Source organism: Lactuca serriola, chromosome 4, assembly GCF_051521515.1.
Source record: "Lactuca serriola cultivar US96UC23 chromosome 4, Lser_US96UC23_V15, whole genome shotgun sequence".
NCBI lineage: Eukaryota > Viridiplantae > Streptophyta > Magnoliopsida > Asterales > Asteraceae > Lactuca > Lactuca serriola.
The window spans coordinates 216,217,646-216,228,076 of NC_136411.1; the positions used below are offsets into that span (position 1 = coordinate 216,217,646).

Genomic DNA, 10,431 nt, shown 5'->3' on the forward strand with positions numbered 1-10,431 from the left:
TGATCTAAACGAAAGTCGTAGAATATGTTAAACTAAGAACATCGATAAAAAGAACGCCCAAATCTGACTTCGTATGAAGAAGTTATGAGATTTTAAACAGACCAATCCTATCCCGGCTTGTTAAAAATATAACTTTAAAAATAAAGTCAAAATTAGCCGACGGAGTCTAAACGAAAGTTGTAGAGTACGTCTTCACCTACGCGTGGATATAAAGAACATCAAAAACGGAGTTCGTATGAACGGGTTACAAATTATAATAGCATATTTACGTATTAAAATAAAGTATAAATCATGTATACGTACACATATATATACATATGTATATATCATTAGAAAGGTATCGACGATGCGGTCATTATAAGACTAATGTTGAGTTCTTTCGACATTAGTTTAGTACAAATATCATTAAATCCATTTATAATAGTATTATAGAGGGGTGTTTAGTTGTTTATATAACTAAAAGGTCATTAAGTAATTATGGAGGGTAGTTTTTGAAAATTCAATTAGTATAAATAAGAGCCTTGGGCTCTCATATTTCTTGCACCATCTCTTGATTCAAGAGTCTTTCTCTCCTTATCCCCCGAGCATTTCGGTCCCTCGTGATTCGACTTTTCTTTCTGTAGTTTAGTATAGTAAGGTGAGCGCTGAAGCGCTGCACGAATCTTTCTTAGAAAGATTCAGCGACGAAGTTCTGCCCCTGCAGAGCCCGACTCCTAGCTAAAACCCCCTTGTAAGTAAGTTATGCTTACCTTATTTTAATATAGCTTATATTTAAAATTAGTATTGTTATTATGAACTTATAATAATTATTTGAGCTATTATTATAACTTATATAAGTGTCGTTATAATATTTTTTTTTAACTACTCGCGGTACGGGGAATCTGGTTTAAAGGGCCGCATAGGGTTGTTGGATTTCAGAAGTGCTATATGCCAAAATGGTCCTGCCCTTCGGTGTTTTATGTCTGGCCTCTGTCTGTACATAGTGGTTGGAAAATATTGTTTAACGCTTATATAATAATAATAATACTAAGACTAATAGTTGGTCACGGTAAATATTAGACTAAAATTTAGCGATAATAATGCTAGGTTTCGTCGAAGGAAAATAGAATCGTTAGAAGCAAGCGCTGCCCGATTTTGGAATCATCACCTTAACAAGTGAGTGCATAGTTACTTTCAACTTACACATAGATATGAAGTATTTTATATAAATTACGTGCTATGTGTGCATATTATCTGAATACTTGCTATCTATGCTAGATGAACGTTGTTATACATGTTTTCAATGATTTAAACTGTATATGTATTTTATATCTACGAAAATGTTGGGGTAAAACATGGGTAGATGCAATAGGTGATGTGTGATAAAATGATGAGAGGCCTCGATGTTGATGTTGTTGATTCTGTCATCTAGCGGAGTATGGATGACGACCACGGACTCTTCTAGACAGTCCAGTGGAACACTAGCAGGCTCGCAACCTGTAGGTGTTTGTGAACGATATGTTCACCGGTGTACTCCATCCCCCACATGGTTGCCTTTAGGACATTTATTGCTGAGGAATCCCCTTAGCAGTAGTGTCCGTCCCGATGATGATCCTTAGGCTAGGTCCCTTATGATAGGTGTTTAGGGACGTAAAGTGAGGATAACGGGAACGGGTAATCGGGTTATTGTTGATCGATGAAATTAATAAACTTATTTATTGTGGGTTGAAAACCCTATGTGCTCACCAGGCTCCCAAGCCTGACCCACTCAGTTTTATGTATTACAGGTAGTGGCGCATGAGCATAGGTGTGATGTTTTGGACGAGGGATTACGGATATAGGCCTGTAGATATGAAATAATGTAGTAAGGCTTATATTGTACTGTTTATGCTTTTGATCTGTACGAACATGACATCCCGAGTCTTTTAATGAAATACATTTCTATGGAAATGCTTTTGATAAATCTTTATCATATTTTTGTTTTGGGACAAATTCCGCAACACTTTCATTTAAAATGTAACTCTGCTTTTTAAACAAAGCATAAACAAACCGGTCTTTTCTGGCCGTGATTTTGGGGATGTCACAATATATATGTATGAATACATATATGTTAAACAAATCACATATAATATATATTTTCATAAATGTCATATGTAATTGTTGTCGTAGTATTATGGATAAATTACTTTCATATAAAAAACATATCATGATAATTCTTCATAATTACATATCAAATGTCAAAAATTATGCTATCTTTTAAATATTGTCTTGTAAATATGTTGTGTAGAATAATCGAACAAAAAAATAATAGAAAATAAACATAATCAAAATAGAAAAACTACAATCAAATAATTAAGAACGTTGGGTTGTTGAATATATAAATAAAAATGTTACATAAATATACATTTAAATCAAAAGAAAAAACTAACATTCGTCTATTTTGCTCAAATAAAAAACCTTTATCCATTTTTTGAATCTTATTTCTTCATTTAATACCATTCAACCATAGAAACTTGATGAGAATTCTTCATTAACCTGCAATCAAAATGTTTTTCTTAAAAAAGAAGAATCAAAAAGATATTTCAAGTAAAGCATTGATGTTTGGAGAGTCACATTCAAGATTGAGTAATACGCACAAATCACATATAAAGATCAAATGAGAAACTGAATAGAAAGAAAGAATAGAAAAGCCTCATTTGTGTTGTTTCAAAGAAAAAAAAATCATATTACAATTACCATCGATGCGACATAACTCATTTCTTCAAATCATCATATTTGGATCATGAATGCTTCAACTATATGAAAACATTTGAATTACAATATCTTTAACCAAATGACGACTTTTTGTAAGAAAAATATACTAATATAACTACATATATAATAAGAGAATGCAAAAAATTATTAGAAATTTATAAATATTATAAATGCTATTAATGAAGGAATATAAAAGTATTAATATTTTCTTATCAAAGTATTAATATTCTATTTAGTTTTACTTTAACTTTAAGGTGAAGAATGAATAGGAAAAAAAATTGACTAATGTAATAAGATATAATAGAGTACTTATTTTTATTACTATAAAAAACATTTAAAAAATGGATACATACATATAAATTTTTTGAGAACATAATGAAAGTATTTTTATAACACACAAATAATCTTTGGTTTTCAACAATAAATCCATATCATATTTAAAATCATTCGTTCTAATTTATCACTATCACCAACATTTTGGGATAATAAGTGTAAACTCCTTTTATCAAAAGTTCCATCAATGTTATTTACACCAAAATAAACGATAGAAACTAACATAGTACATAACTAATAACATAAAATACATGTTGAATAATGTTCTCTTGGACAGAAAAATAGATTGTCTTAACATAAAAGAGAAAGACGACATAAAGATACATACATGTTAACAAAGTTAATTGCTCTAAATGATAAATAGCTTAAAGATTGATTTACCAAAAGCTCATGAGAAGCAATTATTAGTCTCACTTCATCATCTTATGATTATAAAAAGATCCATAACACATAAAATTAAAAAAAAATTGTCAGTATACCTTTATACACAAACCCAAATTTGAAGCTTGGTTAATATATAAAACTTTACATGCACCAAATTTACATTTACATTTAGAAAAGTTGCAATTGTTCTCTTACATCGATGGAACAAATCGTATAACTCTTCAAGCTCTACCAATATAATCTATCATTTTGTGTTGACATACATGCAATATGCAAGCTACAATGTTCTTATATAGGCTAAATATTTCATTTAATCCATCAATTAAATAGCATGATTTGAAGAGTTTTGGAAGTTACAAATCATACCATTTCAATTAATCATAAATTAAATTATATAAGTTGAATAGTCTTTGGAGTTTCAAATGCATGAGGTTCAAAGAAAAATGTTTTGGAGGTTTCAAATTAATATGATGCAAGAAAAAATGCATCTTTTATAAGTATGTAAGATAAATGAAAAACATATAAGACAAAACTTCAAAAATGGTCCTTGTGGTTTTCGAAAATATGAAGTTTAGTTCCTAATTTACAAAAACCTCATGGATCGTCCCTATGGTTTCAAAACTTTTAACAAATGTCTTTTTCGTTAACTCCGTTACAATTTGGCCGTTAAGTGAAGGGTATTTCTGTCATTTTATTTTCATAGGGATCATTTATGAAGTTTTGCGTTATTTAAAAAAATAATTATTTAATATAAAGGGTCTCTCTCTCTCTTTCACTCTCTCTCTCTCTCTCTCTCATTTGAAAAGAAGCTAAACCATCTGGACCACCATTTCTTTACTCTAAAGCTTATATACAACAAGAAAAAGATAAGATAGGTATCAAACAAGATCCATATCTTGTTATTCACCCGACTTTCACCATGAACCACCTCCCATAACCATATTTGCAATCGATCCCACTGTCGGAGCCATAGCTCTGAATTTAGACCTCAACTCAGTATCATCGAAGCCACCACTGATTAGAAACATGACCAGAACCCACTGAATAATCCATGGATCTTCATTTCCTCTACCTATGTCACCTCTCTCTTGTCTGTACTCCTTCTCCCCTCGATTTCCCTCTACACCATCGATTTTTCTCTACGTAGTCGCTTCTCTCTACCATCACCAGCTTCATCGATTTCATTTATGAACTCCTCTTCTAGCTCTTTATGAGCTCCGGTAAACACTAAGCTTTGGCCAATATCTGAACGCCGACGATCGCCTCCTCCTTTTAGATACCTCTTCTTGTCGGTTACCACAACAGTGCCATCAAAATCAAACGATTGGTTCCTATTGAAATCGATGGAGGAAGATCCCAACCTGGTGAAATAAATCAAGCCTTAGAGTTTGTTGTTGGTTCTTGATGGAATTGATGGAGTCATAACCGATTTCATGAGTTTTAGATGGGTGAGCTTGTGTTGACAAAGCTTGCAAATGCAGAGCTTTTAGAGGAAGGCGAAAATGGAGATGAAGCTATCGATTTAGGTAAAATACTATAGGTAGAGCTTAAATCTAGGTTACAATTTTAGATGTTGATTTGGGCTTACCAATTTAGGTCAAATATGGTGATCTTGCAAGAGTACGACATCTTTCAGATGATGTTGAGGCTTATATCGGGTAAAATTGTGAGAGAGACAACAGCAATGGCGGTGGTTGGTGGTCTGAAAATTGTAGTGGCGATGGTGGTGCTTCACCACTGGTAGGTGGTGTCTGATCGGAAGGAAAAAAGAGTGCATATTTGGGATTTTTTCCCTTTGATTCTTAATCCCTAGAGAAAGAGATCCTTTAATATTAAATATATGTATTTTTTAAAGAGTAAATTACTGAAATCGTCCCTGTGGTTTGGTCAAAATTGCACGTTTGGTCCCTAACTTTTTTTTTGCACTCGGATCGTCCCTATGGTTTGATTTTGTTGCGTTTTTTCGTCCTTGTGGTTTGATTTTGTTGCATTTTTCGTCCCTTACATACATAAAGTTAGGGACCAAACATGCAATTTTTACCAAACCATAGGGACGAAAAACGCAACAAAATCAAACCACAGGGACGATCCGAGTGCAAAAAAAAGTTAGGGACCAAACGTGCAATTTTGACTAAATCACAGGGACGATTTCAGTAATTTACTCTTTTTTAAATAAGGCAAATCTTCATAAATGGCCCCTATGGTAGTGAAATGACAGAAATATCCTTCATTTAACGGTCAAAAGCTAACGGAGTTAACAAAAATAACCAAATGTTAAAAGTTTTGAAACCACAGATCCGTCGTAAGATTTTTATAAATTAGTACCAATCTTCAGATTTTATGAAACCACGGACCTTTTTGAAGTTTTGTCGACATATAATGTCACTTTATTCGGAAATTCTCGAAAAGTTCTGGTAAGTTCCAGACTATACCGGTTTCTTCCAGACGCCTCCCGAGTCCTTCCACATGTGTATAAAGCGTTTTATCACCGTCATTCTTCATCAGTTATCAAAAAAAAATTCAAATACTTAGTAAATTCGGACAACCAAATCTCCATAAACGAGCACTGATACTCACTAATTCGAGTCGTTTGATTCTGATTAATTTCGTACGCTATTGAAGGACTGTTTAAGGTAATAATAAGATATTCTCTTCTCCCCCTGTTTTGTTATGAGTTTTTCTATCTGTATTGTATTGCACGAATTTGCTTGATATGATAACATTTTTACTCTGTATTCGTTTAATCGTAATCCATGCTCAATTTTTTATTCTGCGATTAGTCATGTACCGTTACTTATGTCTTTTATAAGTTGAAACTCATTGATTTAGATGTTTTTAGTCCCATAACAACGACTTAGGGCAAAATCTACGTTATGAAATTGACGATGTTTCTTCTACTCTGCCTATCAATTTGGTAAATTGGAAGATATATTCTGTTATTAACAATGAAATGGTGGCAAATTTCTAGTATAACAGATGATTTTTCTCTTTGTCCGGTTCGTCAATTTTGTTATCTATGTTTGTTCAAGTTTAGACACCGAAAGATCAATATTTCTACTTTGATGTTCTTTATTAAACACAAACTGATGATCTTGTTATTGCGTTTGAAGGTTTTTTAAGAGGCATTATCAAACATGAATCCTGACAAATTCACCCACAAGACAAATGAAGCATTGGCTTCAGGTCATGAACTCGCAATGAATGCTGGACACGCACAGTTCGCACCACTACACATTGCAGCAGCCTTAATTTCCGACCCTAATGGCATATTCCGGCAAGCAATAAGCAATGCCGGTGGTGAAGAAACAGCTAATTCAGCCGAGAGGGTTTTCAATAAAGCCATGAAGAAACTCCCTTCCCAATCCCCTGCTCCTGATGAAGTTCCAGCAAGTACTTCTCTAATCAAGACAATTCGTCGTGCACAGTCTTTACAAAAATCCCGTGGTGACACCCATTTGGCTGTGGATCAATTGATTTTGGGGATTCTTGAAGATTCCCAAATTTCAGAACTTTTAAAAGAAGCTGGAGTTGGTGCATCGAGGGTGAAAAGTGAGGTAGAAAAGCTTCGGGGTAAAGAAGGGAAGAAGGTGGAAAGCGCTTCAGGGGATACTAATTTCCAAGCTCTTAAGACATATGGTCGTGATCTTGTAGAGCAAGCTGGGAAGCTCGACCCTGTAATTGGGCGAGATGAGGAAATTAGGAGAGTGATTAGGATCTTATCAAGAAGAACTAAGAACAATCCTGTTCTTATTGGTGAACCTGGTGTGGGAAAAACTGCTGTTGTTGAAGGATTAGCTCAAAGGATTCTAAGAGGTGATGTCCCAAGTAATCTTGCTGATGTAAGAGTCATAGCATTGGATATGGGAGCTTTAATTGCTGGAGCCAAGTATAGAGGGGAGTTTGAGGAGAGATTGAAAGCAGTTTTGAAAGAAGTGGAAGAAGCTGAAGGGAAGGTGATATTATTCATTGATGAAATCCACCTGGTTCTTGGAGCGGGTCGTACAGAAGGATCCATGGATGCTGCAAATCTGTTCAAGCCTATGCTTGCAAGGGGTCAACTCAGGTGCATTGGTGCAACCACTTTAGATGAGTACAGGAAATATGTAGAAAAAGATGCTGCTTTTGAGAGACGTTTTCAACAGGTTTTGGTAGCTGAACCTAGTGTTCCTGACACCATAAGCATTCTTAGAGGGTTGAAAGAGAGATATGAAGGTCATCATGGTGTTAGGATTCTTGATCGAGCTCTTGTTGCTGCTCAGCTTTCAAGCCGATACATAACTGGTATGAATTGATTCCATGATTTGTTTTTATTGATTTGAACTTGTTCTTCTTAGATCATATATATGGTTCTGATGTTGCTTGTTAATTTATATAATGCAGCACGTTTCCTACCTGATAAGGCTATTGACCTTGTGGATGAGGCATGTGCAAATGTTAGGGTACAACTTGATAGTCAACCTGAAGAAATAGACAATCTTGAAAGGAAAAGGATGCAATTAGAAGTCGAGCTTCATGCTTTGGAGAAAGAAAAAGACAAAGCAAGCAAAGCTCGTCTTGTTGAAGTGAAAAAGGAGCTCGATGATTTAAGAGACAAGCTTCAACCATTAATGATGAAATACAAGAAGGAAAAAGAACGAATCGATGAAATCCGGAGATTAAAACAGAAAAGAGAAGAGCTTTTAGTAGCACTACAAGAAGCAGAAAGAAGATACGATTTAGCAAGAGCAGCAGACTTGAAATTCGGAGCAGTTCAAGAAGTGGAAACCGCAATAGCAAAACTCGAAGGAACAACAGATGAAAATGTGATGTTGACAGAAACAGTGGGACCCGATCAGATAGCTGAGGTGGTGAGTCGATGGACCGGGATCCCAGTGACTCGACTCGGAACCAATGAGAAAGAGCGGTTAATCGGATTATCCGATCGGTTGCATCAACGGGTCGTGGGTCAAGACCAGGCAGTGAACGCGGTGGCTGAAGCGGTGCTGAGGTCACGAGCCGGGCTCGGGAGGGCTCAACAGCCGACCGGGTCCTTCCTGTTTCTGGGTCCCACAGGTGTTGGAAAAACCGAGCTTGCAAAGGCTCTTGCTGAGCAGTTGTTTGATGATGAGAAGCTGATGATTAGAATCGATATGTCGGAGTATATGGAGCAGCATTCGGTGTCACGGCTGATCGGAGCTCCACCAGGGTATGTTGGTCATGAAGAAGGTGGTCAGTTGACCGAAGCTGTGAGGAGAAGACCTTACAGTGTTGTGTTGTTTGATGAAGTTGAAAAAGCTCATCAAGCGGTGTTCAATACGCTTCTTCAAATGTTGGATGATGGAAGGTTGACCGATGGTCAAGGTCGCACGGTTGACTTCACAAACACAGTCATCATCATGACTTCGAATCTTGGAGCTGAGTATTTGCTAAAAGGGTTATCAGGGAAAACAACAATGGAGAAGGCTCGGGAAATGGTGATGGGAGAAGTGAGGAAACATTTTAAACCGGAGCTTCTAAACAGACTTGATGAGATTGTGGTTTTTGATCCTTTGTCTCATGATGAGTTGAGGAAAGTTGCTAGACTTCAGTTGAAGGATGTGGCTGTTAGGTTAGCGGAGAGGGGTGTTGCTTTGGGTGTTACGGAGGCGGCATTGGATGTGATACTGAATCAGAGTTATGATCCGGTGTATGGAGCAAGGCCGATTAGGAGGTGGCTGGAGAGGAGGGTGGTGACTGAGTTGTCTAAGATGCTGATAAGAGAAGAGATAGATGAGAATTCGACTGTTTTCATAGATGCAGAGATGAATGGGGAGGAATTGAGTTATAGGGCTGAAAGGAATGGTGGAGTGGTGAATGCTGCAACAGGGGAGAAATCTGATGTGTTGATTCAGGTTGTGAATGCAAATGGAAATAGTGGGGCACGTAGCGAAGCTGCACAGGCTGTGAAGAGGATGAAGATTGAGGAGGTGGTTGATGATGAAATGGATGAGTAAGGTTTAATGTGTTTTGATTTTTGGATGTGAAAGGTCGTTGTAAAAAAAGCTATGAAGATTGAAGAAATGGTTGTGATTGTGAATATCAGTTGGCCTACAATGCACAAGTAGCCATTTTGATGGCCACAATATTAGCATAGTATAGGTGCTCATTGTGCTTGTAAAATTCAGGCCATTTTGATGTAATGTATTTGTGTATGATGGGGTTAGGAAGTCAATTGAAGAAACTCATCTTTTGTATATAAACCTCCCAATCATATGAATGATAAACTAGTATTTGACTTATATCTTGTGTTTGGATTTTATGTACTGTTTTTGACTTTTGTATATTGGTCTTGAACGAGAAGGGTCAACTCAACCCGATGCAGCCAAATGTATGGGTTTTCCGTGTAGCATATTATATGTAGATAAGACAAGGGACCACAAATTGTTATTGGAACCAGTGGCGGCATGAGGCTGATATGTTGGTATTTAATAAAATATATTTTTATATATTATTATTAAAGAAAATTAGCAGTTAGCTGTATATAGTTATATACAATATAATATTTTGTATATTATTATTAAAAAAATCTGCAGTTGCTATATATAGTTATACACAATGTAATATTTTGTATATTATTATTAAAGAAAATTACCAGTTAGTTATATATAGTTATATATAATGTAATATTTTGCAATCTTAAAGTAATTTTAATTGTGGAAAAAAATCAAAATCTTATTATAAATTTTATAATTTATTGAGAAGTTAAGAATATATATATATATATATATATATATATATATATATATATATATATATATATATATATATATATATATATAAAAGTTCAAGTAAATGTTATAGAATTTTATAAAACTAACCACAAACATCAAACCATAACAAACATAATAACGATGCCCATAGATTAATGGTGCGTCTCTCTCACTGAAAATTATCATTTTGCTATCTTGAATCTTGATATCTCGTTGAGTCATTAGTCGTCGCCTTGTCCTCGTTGAATCAAGG

At 35.1% G+C, this 10,431-nt stretch overlaps 1 protein-coding gene across 1 annotated transcript; it reads left to right on the forward strand.

The window, feature by feature from the left end:
• The first annotated feature begins 5,884 nt into the window (after window positions 1-5,884).
• On the forward strand, window positions 5,885-9,707 carry LOC145103276 (chaperone protein ClpB1-like). Its single transcript, XM_079040828.1, has 3 exons — window positions 5,885-6,083; window positions 6,561-7,731; window positions 7,831-9,707. The coding sequence occupies exons 2-3, from the start codon at window positions 6,585-6,587 to the stop codon at window positions 9,420-9,422; spliced, it is 2,739 nt and encodes a 912-aa protein (XP_078896954.1). The 5' UTR covers window positions 5,885-6,083; window positions 6,561-6,584; the 3' UTR covers window positions 9,423-9,707.
• The last annotated feature ends 724 nt before the right edge of the window (window positions 9,708-10,431 follow it).

Coding starts and splice junctions, on each gene's coding strand:
- LOC145103276 (XM_079040828.1), top strand. CDS start 6,585: ATGAATCCTGACAAATTCACCCACAAGACAAATGAAGCATTGGCTTCA. Junction 7,732..7,830: donor TTCAAGCCGATACATAACTG/GTATGAATTGAT, acceptor TATATAATGCAG/CACGTTTCCTACCTGATAAG.